Source organism: Argiope bruennichi, chromosome 6 (genome assembly GCF_947563725.1).
Source record: "Argiope bruennichi chromosome 6, qqArgBrue1.1, whole genome shotgun sequence".
Classification (NCBI taxonomy): Eukaryota; Metazoa; Arthropoda; class Arachnida; order Araneae; family Araneidae; genus Argiope; species Argiope bruennichi.
This window is the reverse complement of record NC_079156.1, coordinates 132,966,617-132,984,003: the sequence shown is the minus strand read 5'-3', so window position 1 is coordinate 132,984,003 and position 17,387 is coordinate 132,966,617. Positions and strand designations below refer to the sequence as shown.

General features: G+C 30.4%; 1 protein-coding gene across 7 annotated transcripts in view; it reads right to left on the bottom strand.

Moving 5' to 3' along the window:
- LOC129971338 (multiple C2 and transmembrane domain-containing protein 1-like) overlaps nt 1–17,387 on the bottom strand; it is a 386,350-nt gene that overhangs the window by 179,348 nt on the left and 189,615 nt on the right. The window contains exon 1 of one of the 7 annotated variants that reach the window (XM_056085003.1): nt 12,866–12,985. The exons of the other annotated variants lie outside the window; for them this stretch is intronic. Coding sequence (XP_055940978.1) covers nt 12,866–12,905 — 40 coding nt within the window. The 5' untranslated portion in view covers nt 12,906–12,985. Of the gene's footprint in view, nt 1–12,865; nt 12,986–17,387 lie in introns of those variants that run through there. 7 annotated transcript variants of the gene reach the window in all.

Here is a 17,387-nt window from a genome sequence, read left to right as displayed (position 1 = left end):
TGGATTCTCTACTGCATCAGACTACTGCAAAAATGACGATTAGTATATCAAAACCAAGATTATATATCTGGATCATTGGAATTCTCCATTTTTCGACTCATCAAATTATTAAAAATAGCAATAAGAATCTCGATTGTCATTTAGAAACCTATAGTTTCATTAGTCAAAAATTATGAAACAGACGTTAGCTTAATACAGATGTGAATTATTAAAGTCTAAGGATAATATATTTCCCATGGTCGCTATTTCAACCATATCTTACAAACAATTACGAATATAAATTTTCATTATATCCATATATATACATAAATTGAAAACAACTCTACTTACAAAGCTTCTTATAAAAGGAAAAAAAAATTACGAAAACAATTCCTCCTCCTTCCCTAATGTAAAAAACAACACCGAAGTTCTCTGTTTTATGTCTTCTTTGCTACGAAATTACTAAAACCTTTTCCTCATTTTGTTTTCAAAAGCGCCCTCCCGCTAATAGCATTAGCGCCCCGGCGTCTACTAAAAAGCTTTCAGTTTCGGCCATTATAAACACATTGAACTCGCTTGCCCTTAGAACTATTGCGTCTGCTCTTGTCTCACACCCTAGAAGAGGAGAACAAATGAAAAAAGTAATCTTACTTTTTTTCCCCTTGGATTCCACTGTAGATTTAAATGTCAATCAGAACTTGAAAATATCTCTTTAGCACTTTGTATTAACGATCCCACAAAATCCTGATTATCTACTTAATTTTCATAGCTTGCTGGCCTCCAATTTTTTTTCATCCACCTGATTGAGAATTATGATGGAAAGAGATCCGATCATATGATCAAATTAAGCATCGTCAACATAATGTTTACAGGTGACATTGGATGCAAGCTAAGCGTATAAAAATTGCTGTTAACAGATTAGACGACGTGATTAAGTGGTTTTCGATGAATAACCAAGCAAATGAACAGAGAATTGTTTCAAGAGCGTTATGCGGAATCGTATTCCAGTTTTTAATCACTTTAGCACGTATCCTTGCAACCATCGTATTGACTGACGCAGAGGCTGATGTTTCTAAGTATTCTAACTTCCAATTTTTGTTGCCTAATCAGCTTATTGCCCAGCAGCTTGGAAAAGACTAACCCTCAGCAATAAATACATGTTAAACATGCAAACTTGTTTTGTAAAGAAGAACTAGTATAGTAAATGAAATTTGCTTTTAGTTTCTTGTATATGAAGTGTAGAGAAAGTATTATAAACATCAAAAAATTCGAACCCGAGATTTTCACGAATCTCCACGTTTTAGATTTCCCTGAGTTCGAAGATCACAATTTTGGAAAATGACTGTCTATCTTTGTCTGTCTATAACAAAGATAACGCAAAAATGCTTTGAGCTAGACGGATGAAATTTGGTATGCGATTTTTACTCCAGATTTGTAAATTCCTATTGAACATTGAGTACATTCTATTCAGAGGCAATCTGTCTGTTCGAATATAACTACAACGATGACTACAAAACACAGATAGATAAATAGATAAAGCATGCGTTTTATATAGATAGATAGGTTTCAGATATCTCTAAATCCAAAAAGTATGTTTTCGGCCTTATGCCTGTCTATCAGCCTGGCTGTTTGTGACAAAGATAACTCGAAAACGCCTTGAGCTAGTTGTATGAAATTTGTTATGCAGTTATTATATCAATTTGTAAATTTCTATCACATTTTAAGCAAATTTCATTCAGAAAAAGTCCATCCTGTTAAACACAAATTTAATATTTAGATTGTAAATATATCTATCAAATTTTGAGCCAAACCCAACAAAGAGTAGAGCATCTGTACTTTCAGAAACGTGTAAACTCGATAATTCGGAAACGAAATGACTTAAATATATTGAATGTGGTTTCGTGACTGAAATTGTAATTGTGTGTCAAATTTTGGTTTCAATCGATTGGGGAAAAATGCATCTAAAACATAAATTCCCTTTGAATACAGAGTATGCGAGAATTTTTCAGGGAGACCTCTTCCGCTGATTTACTTTTTACAAATACGAATTGCAGAACGCATTACTGTGATCCAAAAATTTAGCCCTGAATATTTTAAGAATGGAGACTTTTAAAGACCTCTTTATACTCATCTTATAAATAAAAGATTATTATAAAACACGTTACATTTTTATAGCTAAATGAAAGAAAAAATATGCGTTTCATTCACTTATTTGGATCACTTATCGTATAAATGATGATGATGTCGTGTCCGCCTTACCACGCAAAGGGGGTGCAGTAGCTTCTGAGAGTAAAGACCCCTGAGCACCCGAGGGCAGAAGTCTTTCTAGCTCAAATGAAGATGAAACTCACGCATTCCTTTTTTACAGGGCGGCACATTCACACACTTCACAGATAGAACACAGATGAAGAACAACCAAGCCCGAACCGGGATTCGAACCCGGGACGCCCAGATCACGCTACCCCTATATGCAAGGACGCCGGCTATCGTATAAATATATTGAATATTTTAATAATTTTTTTTTTTTTTTGGACACAAAATGGTTTCAAATGTATAAGTTCGTTAAAAATTTTGAATTTTGAGAAAAACGGGGATTGTATTGTAAAAACGTTCTGTAAAAATAAAATTATTGTTATAAACAGGCTTAAAGCTAAAAAATGATTATCATTGATAGGTTTGAAATATGTTGAGTAAATAGAAATTCTGCCTGGTCAAAAAGAAAATATCTTTTTAAGCAAGCTTATCATTTTAGACAATACCGTTCTTCACAAATTTCAACAAATTATGCTCTGGATATCACTCTCGCTATAACTCTACGCACTAGGTATTTCCATGGAGTATTAATAATTATCGAAGTGTCACGAGTTCGGCACTCCATTTCTCTTAAATACGCTATTTGAAAGCTTATTAAAATAATCAAAAATATACATCTCACAGGCTGATGTGATGGGGAAGCTGAGATTTTATCTGAAAATATATATATTTGAACAAACAAAATATTAGAAATTTTATCAAGATTTCTTTCGACATAATAAATACATTTCAGAGTATTTTTTATTGATGTCAGTCAAGAATATTTCTTTCCATGGCATATGGACACAATTATTTTTAATATCACGATGAAAACAAACACGTTATGTAAAATTATACCATTCTTGATATTTTAGATCTTTATATTCAATATTTACAAGACCGAACTAAAGAACGCGTTACGCTTATATTTTCGTAATAGGGTCATTTTTCTTGAAGGAAGTTGAAGTAAAATAGTAAAAATTTAAAATAGTAAAAAATTTTATCATTCATTATATAAACTAATCATTAATTATCAATTAATTCTAAAAATATCTTCCTCATTCCTAGTTTTTTCTGCAGCAAAACTTGTCTAATAACACAAAAATAAAATGTAAACACTGTAGGCAAATGAATTATGAATTTTTAGAAGTTAATATGGTTAAGAACTTTAATAAGCAATATCAAATGTATACACTAATATATGCACTACGAGAATTAACAGATTTTGAACACGGAATGGTAGTTGAACCTAAACGCTTGGGATTTTCCATTTCGGAAATCGTTAGGAAAATCAACATTTGGTGGGCCGCAGTGTCAAGAACGTGCTTAGAATACTTTATTTAAGACATAACCTTCCGCCATGGACAGCGCGATAAGTGACGTGTGCATAGAATTCTCAGCATTAACAGACAAGCAACACTGCGTGAAATAAAATAAAAAAATAAATAATAATAATAAAAAAAAAGATTAAATGTGAGGCTTACGACGGGCACGTTTGTAAGGATAGTGCGGTGAAATATGGCTATGGCAGCAGAAAACCGACTCGTGTGCTTGGGCTCGTGACCATATCTGTTATACCCAGACAACTGGAAAGCAGTGGTTTGATCAGATGAGTCACGATTTCAGTTGGTAAGAACTAATGATAGGGTTCGAGTGTAGCGCAGATCCTACAAAGCTATGAACCCAAGTTTTCAACAAGGCACTGTGCAAGCTGTCGGTAGCTTCATAATGGTGTGGGTTGTATTTACATGCAATGGACTGGGTCTTATAATACAATTGAACCGATCATTGACTAGAAAGGGTTATGTTCAGTTATTTGGAAACCACTTGCAGCCCTCCATGGACAAACCAGCGATGAAATTTTTATGGATGACAATGCACCATATCACGTGGCCACAAATGTTCGTGTTTGGTTTCAAGAACATTCTAGAAAATTACAGCGAATGATTTGGTCACCTAGATCACCAGACATAAATCCCATCGAACATTTATGGAGCAGAGCCTAATCGAGAGGACAGTTCCTGCACAAAAATCTGCATCGGTAACACTTTCTCAAATATAGACATTTATAGTAGCAGCATAGCTCAATATTTCTGCAGGGTACATCTAACGACTTGAATCCATGCCACATCGTGTTGTTACACTCCGCCGGGCAAAAGGAGGTACAACACGTTATTAGGAGATATTCCATAACTTTTTATCACCTGAGTGTATAATAATTATCTTTTATTACGTAAGAATTTCGATTTTACTTTAATTCTCCTTTTGATAATTAAATAATAAAAATATCTCCAATTTCCATTTTCAGATGAACCATACAGTAGCTAGTCAAAATATATTGCATTTATAATTTTGTAATTATTGAATGATCATTTGCAATAAGTCAATCGTGGATATCACGCATGGCAACAAGGTATTTGGGAAAAACGAGTCAATGTTATTCGAATTTATATGTAAAAGATATCTCGTTCATTTTGCATTGAATAATTTTTCTCGAGAATGATCTTTTGTGTTTTCATTTTTGTACATTTTACTTTGTAGACTTTTCGGTAGCTATTATCAAGACATGTCCTTAGTTTTGCTTGTAGATTCAAACTGTTCGCATAAATATTGAAAGGGCATCTTGCCTGTCAGAAAAAACATTTCGTGCTAGAAATAATTTTTTCGAGAATTTGGAAATCCAGAGCAGAAACAGTTCGAGACTTCTTTTACCACTCATTGTTAATGGTACCATTTCACTACTAACTAAACTGAAGCATAATAAGTTGATTCTGAATAAGAGAAAAAAAAACTGTAAAATTCATTTTCAGATAATTTCTTTAACGTGTATTTAGAGCGTATATCCAGAATTAATCTAAAGCAGTATAGGTCATGAGTAGAGAATAATATTCGTAATAACAATATTTTTAAAATACTGGTCCATATTTGTCACACATAATCTCCCGTTTTTGCCCTTTGGCAATAAAATTTTACCTAAAGGTTCTTGGAATATGTTTTTATAGAAGACGTAGCGCCAATATTTGGACCTCAGCATACATTTATAATTAGTGACCGCATAATTCTTTTTTAGACATCAACCAGAAAGGACTAAATATCGCATGAGGTAAGGTCGGGGCTGTAGAGTAATTAGAGATTTCCCAACACTACTAGTGTTGGAGTGTAAAAATCAACTTTTGTCACTTGTATTTTTGATAAGTGTATCCCAATGAATGAAAAAAATTGGCAAGTTGTTATGCTTAAATAACAAATTGGACTTCATGCATACATTGTTGTCGGTTCACCTTTTGACGTTTTTCGGGATTTCAACTGCTATCGGCATTTGTTTTGAACAGTTTTCAATTATAAACACTGTGGAATGGAAGGTATGGAACTTCATAAAGGCCTTTTAATACAGACAATTATTAATCTGTAAAAATAGTATGATTATTTTGAAGAACAATGTTTAATCAGCTTCCTATAGGTGATTGATTTTTAAAACGATTATTTGGATATGCACCGAGAAGTTGCCAAGTTACTAACGTCCCAAAGCAATCTGAACTTGCTTCAGAAAATTCTTATCTAATTACCTTCTTTCTGTTGCGTTAAAATCTACGAAAGAAATTATCAAAGAAAAGAGGAAGCTTCTTGCTGAATACTTTACCAAGATTCTTAACAAGAAGAAAAAACTCCTTTTCCAAACAACAATTGTTTATACTAAGTGAATTTGAAACCTAAGCTGGGTTCCCCAGAGGCACTTAGATTCAAAATTGGAAAAGGAAAAGAGCTATTTAAAGTTTTATGGCCATAAATGCTGAAGGTTCGGAAACAACGGATGGTTCTTGTCCACACTCAAAATTTCTTATTTAGATCCAAAGGGTTAGAAAAGGCTTCTTTATAACCTCGGCGACGAATTCAAAAAAAGTCATTCCAGAGTCTAGCGCTTCTGAGCGCAGACATTAAAAATAAATTTTATGACACTTTAAGGTAAAACATAAAAGTTGGTTTTATGCCTCTCTTCACTAATTCAGCAAAATATGGAATGATGAGGAGAAAGCATCTGGCTTGTCGGTCTCTTGTCTTGAGAATTTACTCCGCTGAAATAAGACGAAAATAATAAGGGAAATTATTCGGCAGTATGAAAATTGTCAGGTCCCTACATAGTTTCCGACATATTTAGATACAAAATTATTCAATACCAACTATCCCAATAAATGGAATAGTTTTTAATCATATATGTAGACTTAATAAACAAAAGAAACAAAATAAAAAACGAGACATATTTACAGGCTAATTAATGCTGAAACCTTTTTTTTAATAAATATTGGTTTTTCACTTTTTTTTTTTTTTTTGCATAATTTAATTTACCCGAGTCCCATTTAAGGGCAATAAACCCTAATTGCTAAAGTAATAAGTGGCAGCAGCTGGTAGCTTGTGTTAACGAATTTTTAAAACATTCGAGTACAAACTTACTCTTCCTTTCGTAATTTGGCAATCAGCCAATGTTGATAGCCCAGGAAGTCATAACTAATATTAAGGAAACGTAGTAATGAACTCTTTTTCACAGCAGGCAATGGCAAATAATGTATTATTAAAAACATATTAAGATCTTTTTTTCAACATTCCAGTTTAGTTTGATCTTAAAGTAAAACGTTTAGTTTAATTTAGTTATATTAACATCCCTTTTAAAGCAACAGTAGGGCTATTTTGGGACGGACCTCGTATTTTGAACAGCGGTCCGATGACGACGATGACACCTAAGCTTTCAGTCCCTCTCGAAACCTCCACACTACATCAGCAGGAAGATGTTTATCCCCGAAGGATTTGGAATGGCAAACGCTTACACAACGGTTCTTCGGTGGAATCGGGTCTCGAACCTGAAGCCCCCAGATTCCGAAATCGAGACCTTACCACCAGGTCACCACTTGCAGTAAAGAAGTGGATTCAAATTACCTGGTCTCACATTCACACGATAAGCGTAACTGTGATAATATCTAATAGCACATTGTCTGAAGCTGAATTGTGGTTCATGATATATAATAAACTCTAAAATTCATTTTACCCAACAATACAATTTATGCATGCCTGCAGCTTTGCGCGGTTTCTAAGCGATTGTTCGATTTATGTTAAACAATACTACAACTGTTTTTATCAAGTTGAAACCCTCAGATGAACATTCCCGGGTCAAATTATTAGAAGCATTCAGGTTTTCTTTCTTTTCTTTCTTTTTTTTATTATATAAGAATATATAAAAAAAATATTTTTTATTTAAATTTACCTATTAATATTACAACGACAACGTTTTATGATGAGAAAATATTAATACAATGTTTTACCAATACTCACTGGTCACAGGACCTCGAACACTGATGAAAATATAAATGTCTGAAACGGTCGTTCATTGGAATTTTCTTATCCACTTAATCTGGTCATTTGCAAGCATTCCACACCAGTTCCACTCCTCACCCGAGAGTAAAATCTCGGCTTCAGAATTGCATGTTCCAATATCGAAACCCGACTCCACCCAAGAACCACCGTGTTAGCGGGTTTCGTGCTCATTAAGCCTGTCGCAATCAAACGCCCTTCAATTTATGCGGCCCGGGAGTGTAGAGAAGGTGTCAGCTCAGATGTCATCCTCTTCATTTGTTGGAGGTTCAAAATTACAAGGTCCGTCCCGAAACGTCATATTATTGCTTCAAAAATTGAAGCTAATATTGCAAAACAAACAATCATTTCCCTATAAGTAATGCGGTAAAAAGTTCTGCAAACAAATAAAAGACACGCATTTGAAACCTCTTCTTCTTCACGTGTGGTCACTGAATGATGGAAATTCGGACTGGATAGTAGGCACTGACGAAAAAGTTTAGTATACTATGGTTGTGTGAGGTTTCCGAAATAGCATTGCTCTGAAACTTTTGGCAGTTACATTTTCAATAACGAATCATATTTTTCACAGATAAAAAAAAAAGACTCCAATCCTGTAATAACAGCATGGCAAAAAAAATCAAGGCTATAAACATGGCGAGTCTGACTGAATATTGCAAAACAATTAATAAATAAAAAAAAACTGCTTATTGCTGCTGAATTTGAATATGCGTATAAAAAATTACAAATATTTATTTACCATATTAAATCATTTTATCACTTACACCAATAAGTATTAATTCACAAGCAAAAATATTAGGTGCTTGCCTGTATTTTAATCAGCGACATCTATTGGTAAACATGTCAAGAAGTATCTATGTATATATATATTTATAAATATATATCTATATATGGTTTTGGGTTATACCAATTTACTATTACTTTATTGCTCTCATTTTGAAAGTTTTCCCAATTAGTATTATTGAATTATTCAGTGTCTAAAGATCCCAATCATAGAATGCTCCAAATTGCATTTTCGACATTCATTGCTTTTCTGTTTGATTTGAGGAAATCTGCTGCCGAAGCCCATCAGACACTTTTAGAAACTTGTGGTGATGTCGATGTCAATGACAAAGAACGGCCTGGAGGACCAAAAAAATTCGAAGACAACCAATTGCATGACTTTTTGAACGAAAATGGGAAAAAGTTGTAGAAAATGATGAAAAATATTTTCATATATACTATACCAATTCTCAATTAATGCCTTTTAAAAGTGAAAAAATGATCAAAATACATGTAAGTATCTAATACCTTTGAGCAAACGCTCAAAAAGTATGCTGGAAATGTGAATGCTCCTAATGATTAGTCTAGGTATATAAAACACTTATCCCACATCTAAGTTCAGAGTTCGATTATTATGAACGTCATTCGTCAATTAATAAATATTAAAATTTAAGAATTCCTGGGTTCATCTATGGACTGAGACAAATCTCGTCATTTCAAGACGCGATATGTTAACAAAGAGGTCTTTTAAACTTCACCATTTCAAAATCAGGTAAGTTATATTACATTAGTGGATGAAACCTTCACTCACTAATACGTATGAAATCGGATATCAAGCCTGAAAACCCCATAAGTCCAAGGCGATATTGTAAAACTAAGTCACAACGGAACAAAAAATTTTAGTGAATAATAGAAATAAAAATATCAAGAATTGATGTTCATATGAAAATAAATTTTGCTAGACAATCATTATTCAAAATAGTATAAATACAAATCTAGAATTGAAATATCTTAGTTTTTAAATGACAGTAACAGAGGAAAAAGCAATGAATGACTATCACAGAAAGGCAATACAGTATCGATGAAAAGTTCATAAAATCAGTTTAAAGATCAAACATATAAATATATTCAACGTTTCTAAATTTTTGTTTTTTAAGAGCAAACAAATCATTAGCATCCATCTTATAAATCTTAGTTATTATAAATACTTAGTTATTATATATACATCTTGGTTATTATAAAAACATTTTTTAAACATTCGGATCTCTATTTCGAAATATCGGAGTATGATAATAATTTATCCTTAATTCCTCTATCTTTATATTATTTAGATAGATGGATTTTGTACTTTTAATTATATGAAAAATATAAAATGCAAAAATATATTTACTTAATATCATGGAAGTGAGCATGTGAGCAACTAAAAAAATGAGAATGATTGTCTTAAATTGTTATTTATATGCACTTTGAGTAATATCACGATATTATCATGAAGCTTCAATTCATTTCAACTAAGCTCTTTTCAGTGTAAGCTCTATTCTGCTTCCCATTTTAAAAGGGTATATATTACCATCAAAAGCAAAATGTTAATCGAAATTATCTCAAAATATCTTGGATTTAAGTTTCATATTATAGCTAAATGAACAGCATAAAAATCAATTGAAAATGAAGAAAATTCACATTACAACAGAATTTCGGAAAATATTTGCTTCGTTCTTCGTTTTATGATTTTCATATATTACGAGTGTAAATTAAAACGTGAAGTAAAATAAATTGTAAGTATTCTTCACAAAGCGAATATTTTTTCTATAAAAACAACAATTTTGAATGTTCTACTAAAATAAAACACATAATAAATATTCTTAAAGGAATTTCAAAAATTGAAGATACTTGATTATTTAAAGAAAAAAAGAAAATATACACAGGTAAAGTAATAACAGAAATTATAAAACTTCAATTCTTTACAAAAAGATGCAACATACCTTCATTTTATCAGCTAAAAACACTTTCGTATGTCGGTTTAATTTAATTTTATGCAGATCATTTCATCGTCTAGCGCCAACAGCAAAATAAAACAATTACAAATATTCGAAACACATATCAATATTTACGACTTCGACATGACATACTTCACGCTTATCTCCATACATTCAGGTACAGCCGCAGTCAACCTCCCAAGCGCACGTGTGAAGAATCCAAACAATCATTGCTAAATAGATTATCCCTATCGCTGTGGCGATAAAGAAAAAATCGCTGTGGCGATAAAGAAAAAATCGCTGTGGCAATAAGAAAAAAAAGAAAGGCAATCGTTTTACACCTTCGCGTTATGTAAGGTTTCTCGTAACTTTCTTTTATTATTTAAATTTTTCAAAAAAGTCTGTTGGTGATTGAGCCTCAAATGACTGCATGTGTTTCAGCTTCCTAATAAACTTATCTCAAATTACTTATTGTTATAGTTTTTATCTACTCGATTTTTGTGGAAAAAGGATAAATATTCTTCAGAAATTTTTACATTCATTCAAAATGGCTGCAAGTTTATTCGATTTCGTACACAGTATATCTGAGGTAAATCATTATTTTCTGTCTTACTATTTTTGTGGCATGATGTCTGTAAAGGAAATGAATTGTAATAAAATAGTGTTTAAAATCAACTGTGAAATATTTATTGAAAATATAAAAACATTCCACAGAAATAAATTAGATATCTAAAAAGCTAATTTTTTGAATTTTAAAGCTGTTTAAAAATGCTTTTTTTGCTTTAACATCCTTTAAATTGTGCGTAGAAAAGCATTAAAACTTTGATCCATTTTTAAATAAAAATAAATATGAATTTTGAAGAACTTCCTTAGTTCAAATCTACTCAAAAAGTAGCAACTTCCCAAATTTCACAATTCTGAGTTCCAGCGGTATGCTTTATAAAGCTTTTGAATTATTTTTACACCATGTAATTTAAAATAGTATTCAGTCTATTAAAATAGATAGAAAGGAACGAATCTTCAGAAATACTTTTAGTATGGGAGAAGAAACCACGAACAACTCATATTGATTTAAGATTTCATTTTGACATAATTTTATTCTAATAGAAGAAATTTTTAAAGTTTATGAAAATAATGCTATTCATATTCACTCATTCGAAGAATCTTTATTTTTAACTTTTCAAATGATCTTTAAGAGCATATATATATATATATATATATATATATATATATATATATATATAAATCAATGATAATTTTTTCACAAACAAAATTAGCAGAAAATTTTTCTTGAAGCATTATTATTAATTTCCTTTTAACGTTACCATGATTGTTTACATTCATTATTATTTCCTTAAAAAATTTCAATAAATTAAAAATATCCTCTCATAGTGCGTTCATTAAATTCATTTTGTCAAAACAAAATTAAATTGTTTCCAAGGTTACTTTAATTAAAAAAATCTTTGGATTTGAAAAAATGTGAGGATATATATAACATTTTTTCTCTTCAAATACTATAGCAACAGGAGTAAAATGCGAATCTCTAAGATTGGAATCTTGTTCTATTCGATATGCAAAATGAAAATGTTTCATTATTTGTATAACAATACAAATTTATGTCATTTAAATTCACAAATTATTTAGGTATTATCAATAAATTTTATCGTTCTGAAAACTGAAAACTTTTATCTTCTGATTTTATGCTTTCGAAATCTGAAGTTATTCAATTCAATTCTTTGGGGGGGGGGAAATGCATTTTTAATTGAAAATCATTATAACTTCACAATTTCAATGAAAATATTAAAATAGTTTGATACTTTAACTTTACGTAATTCATAGAATAGAGTAGCTAAATCTTTTTGCTTGAAATTGAAAAAAAAATTACTTTTAACCGTGAACAAAAACTTACGTGTTTCCATGCATTTTTTTTTTCTAATCATAATTAAATATTTCATCGTATACTATCGAATATTAATATTCCTATTTCAAAAGTTAAAATAAAATTTTACTTTTATAAAATTCAAATATAGAAAACTTTCATAAGGAATTATTCGTAATTAATGGGTAATAATAGAACACTGTCAACAACGACAATTCCTTATCACCGATAATATTAACAGAATGTTTACATCATTTTCAAATAACTAAGAGTATTGTCTAAATTTACGATATACGACTGTAATAGAAAAACAAAAGAAGTTCATTATTTTTCAATTCACATCATGCGAAAAAAGTATTAGACGAATTGAAAAATATTATTCAAAAAAATGGAAATAAATAATTGGTTGTATTTTAAATCTTATGAATTAATTATTTTTTGTTTCATTATTTTTATCTTTAAACAAGCAATTTATAACAATGTTAATGTTCTATCATTTTTATAAAGAATTTATTGCGCGGAATAAAAATAATAAACTATCCTTTCAGTTCCGCACTCAACAAAACAAACACACGCCATCCTCTCAAAACAAACCACTCAACTCGTGCACGACTACCTGTCATTGCGAAGCGGGTTCGCTTCTCCTTGGGCGGCATGATCTTGCCCTTGAAAAGGGAACCACATCGAGTCGGACCCTTTGAACTTGCGTCTTCCAGAAACGGTGCTTTCGCGGACTCTGCACCGGCGATCGATACCACCCACCGGCGGAGAGGCACTCCCACTCGCGGATGGAAATCGTTTGGCGCAAACGATAAAGCCCGTTCACTGTCGGAAGTGAAACAGATAGCCGGGCGGAAAATAAACACCGCCCCTCCAGAGCTTCCGTGACAGAAAGCAAAAGACTTGAAAACGAAACAGTCATCGTTTTTCCCCGGCTGAAAAGTTCGGCTCTTGCATGATTCATTCAAAAATTAATCAATATAATAAGTCATTGCAATTGAAACTGGCAACAGTGATTAGTGGCTGACATGATTTGGTTAAGATTTTATCGTTAATTCATCACTATATAAAATAATCGTTTCATTTAGTGATGAATTAATGATAAGATTTTAACAAAAATACTGTTTTCCTTTGATCCAACAAAAATGAAGAGTGGAGTGCATCATTTTTCATATGATTTCTTAAAAAATGTTGGGTAAAAACAACATTTGTTTCATTCACTTCAAACAATTCATTTGCCTCATTTATTTCTCTTTGTGGTGACTTAGTTATTAGCCCATTTTCGGTAGCTTATTCGAAATTTGATTATACCATAGAATCATTGAGTAAACCATATTATACCATAGAACCAGAAGCACGCCCAATCGAATGCTTTCCTGGCAATGGGAAACTCTGAAAGTGTATCGACTCAAGTGTTATCCGTCTAACCATAGTTTTTAATGTTGAATTCTCCCCCAAACACACTCGTATTGTTTCAAAATGGATCGTAATTGTAACTAGTTTTCTATTAGAGGAGCATCCCATTTTGAAACTACAACAGAGTTATTTTAAGATGAATGTCGTAGTTTTGAGCAGTTGAAAGGGACAACCCTTCTCCAAGCTTTTATTGTTTAAACCTTATATTTTTTTGAGCGCCTAGAATTGCTAGACTTAAATAAATTAACAATAATGAGAAGATAATTTTTATCGACTATTTAGCATGCACAAAGACTAGTGTACCATTGGATTATGACAGATTAAGAAAGAAGAACTAATTTGTTACCATAAAAAAATTAAATCAGTTTCTGACGCGAAAAGATAAGCTAGTTAATTGAGTCGAAAGCGCTTGGCAGAGAAATGTACGTTCATAAACCAAAGGAAACGCCACAAATATCTGCTTTGGAACTTGCTTAAGAATTCTTCTAAGAAAAAAGTCGTCTGAGAAAATCTGATATTTAAAACAACGGGACAGAAAAGGCTTCTATCATTTTTTAAATCACTTGAATAGTTTTGAGAAAGTGTGATATTTTAAACTGTGTTCTGGGCTAATTATCTTTTTCAAATTATTGCCTGTGCTGGAACATGATTAAACTAGCCCGTTGTATTTAAAATTGAAGTATTTAAACGAATGAACTGCTAGAGTGTTCACCTTTTTGTCTAGCTTTTCTGGCAATTAAATTATTAATTCCAAATTCATAAGCATTTAAAATTTCATTTTAGCTGTTTAATAAGATTGAAAAACATGAATAAAATGGAGATTTAAACTTATGCGAAAAGGTTAACATGGCTTGTACATTGGCGAAATAGATCCAATTATTAAAGTTGAAGTACTCTGTTAATGTTTAATTGATGGCTTAACGTTAACATTTAATTGATGTAATTGATAGCATTCAGTGGTTATACCCCCCATCGGACATGTAGTTGCGACATCGGACACGCGTACAGAATGAAGTCATGATTACAGTGCCAACGTTCTAGTTCTCCTGGTGTCATAGTAATGACGATGTCAAGTTACTTCCACTCCGATGACAGGACATACTTCTTTTGAGAGCGGTTCTGCCTCGGCCAGTGATATATTTTTGGATAGTCTCAGTGTCTCAGCATATTGCCTCTTGTTATTACGATGACGGTCATTCATTCTGTTCTAGATACTTAGGCAGGTCAGTTTAATCCCTTTCTGATTTTAGCTATAGATAGTTAGATTATAAGCCTTAATATAAAATAAAAATTGACAAAATAGGTGCAATGGTTGATATTGACGGAATGATTCGTTGATTTTGATATTATTTTAAATATGAAGATAGGAGAATGTTCTTTCAATAGCAAAGTTTATTGGATTTGATGCTTCCGAAATCGAGAAATACTAGAAACATAAATGTATATAAGGAATTATAATAAGGAACTTACTAAATCAGTTATAAACGAAATGAAAGCAATTATCAATGATTGAAGCATTACATTTACATCAAAGAAAATTTTAATGAAGCGCCAATAGAATATATTTGAATATTACTCTACTACAAAAAAAATTATTTTGAAAAATAAAGTTTTTTACTTATTACTTTTTTTAATTATTTTGAATATAATTGAGCAATTATAATTGATGAATTATAATTGAGCTAAATTCCGATTCTCTTATATGATTCTGTATTGTACAGATGTGTATGGGAGAAGTATCATAATTAAAGAGAAAACAATGAAAGAAAAAAATTATTTTGAAAAATAAAGTCTTTTTACTTATTACTTTTTTTAATTATTTTGAATATAATTGAGCAATTATAATTGATGAATTATAATTGAGCTAAATTCCGATTCTCTTATATGATTCTGTATAGTACAGATGTGTATGGGAGAAGTATCATAATTAAAGAGAAAACAATGAAAGAAAAAAATTATTTTAAAAAATGAAGTTTTTTACTTATTACTTTTTTTAATTATTTTGAATATAATTGAGCAATTATAATTGATGAATTATAATTGAGCTAAATTCCGATTCTCTTATATGATTCTGTATTGTACAGATGTGTATGGGAGAAGTATCATAATTAAAGAGAAAACAATGACAGAAAAAAACTATTTTGAAAAATAAAGTTTTTTTTACTTATTACTTTTTTAATTATTTTGAATATAATTGAGCAATTATAATTGATGAATTATAATTGAGCTAAATTCCGATTCTCTTATATGATTCTGTATTGTACAGATGTGTATGGGAGAAGTATCATAATTAAAGAGAAAACAATGAAAGAAAAAAAATTATTTTGAAAAATAAAGTCTTTTTACTTATTACTTTTTTTAATTATTTTGAATATAATTGAGCAATTATAATTGATGAATTATAATTGAGCTAAATTCCGATTCTCTTATATGATTCTGTATTGTACAGATGTGTATGGGAGAAGTATCATAATTAAAGAGAAAACAATGAAAGAAAAAAAATTATTTTGAAAAATAAAGTCTTTTTACTTATTACTTTTTTTAATTATTTTGAATATAATTGAGCAATTATAATTGAGCTAAATTCCGATTCTCTTATATGACTCTGTATTGTACAGATGTGTATGGGAGAAGTATCATAATTAAAGAGAAAACAATGACAGAAAAAAACTATTTTGAAAAATAAAGTTTTTTTTACTTATTACTTTTTTAATTATTTTGAATATAATTGAGCAATTATAATTGATGAATTATAATTGAGCTAAATTCCGATTCTCTTATATGATTCTGTATTGTACAGATGTGTATGGGAGAAGTATCATAATTAAAATGAAAACAATGAAAGAAAAAAATTATTTTGAAAAATAAAGTCTTTTTACTTATTACTTTTTTTAATTATTTTGAATATAATTGAGCAATTATAATTGAGCTAAATTCCGATTCTCTTATATGACTCTGTATTGTACAGATGTGTATGGGAGAAGTATCATAATTAAAGAGAAAACAATGACAGAAAAAAACTATTTTGAAAAATAAAGTTTTTTTTACTTATTACTTTTTTAATTATTTTGAATATAATTGAGCAATTATAATTGATGAATTATAATTGAGCTAAATTCCGATTCTCTTATATGATTCTGTATTGTACAGATGTGTATGGGAGAAGTATCATAATTAAAGAGAAAACAATGAAAGAAAAAAAATTATTTTGAAAAATGAAGTCTTTTTACTTATTACTTTTTTTAATTATTTTGAATATAATTGAGCAATTATAATTGAGCTAAATTCCGATTCTCTTATATGACTCTGTATTGTACAGATGTGTATGGGAGAAGTATCATAATTAAAGAGAAAACAATGACAGAAAAAAACTATTTTGAAAAATAAAGTTTTTTTTACTTATTACTTTTTTAATTATTTTGAATATAATTGAGCAATTATAATTGATGAATTATAATTGAGCTAAATTCCGATTCTCTTATATGATTCTGTATTGTACAGATGTGTATGGGAGAAGTATCATAATTAAAGAGAAAACAATGACAGAAAAAAACTATTTTGAAAAATAAAGTTTTTTTTACTTATTACTTTTTTAATTATTTTGAATATAATTGAGCAATTATAATTGATGAATTATAATTGAGCTAAATTCCGATTCTCTTATATGATTCTGTATTGTACAGATGTGTATGGGAGAAGTATCATAATTAAAGAAAAAACAA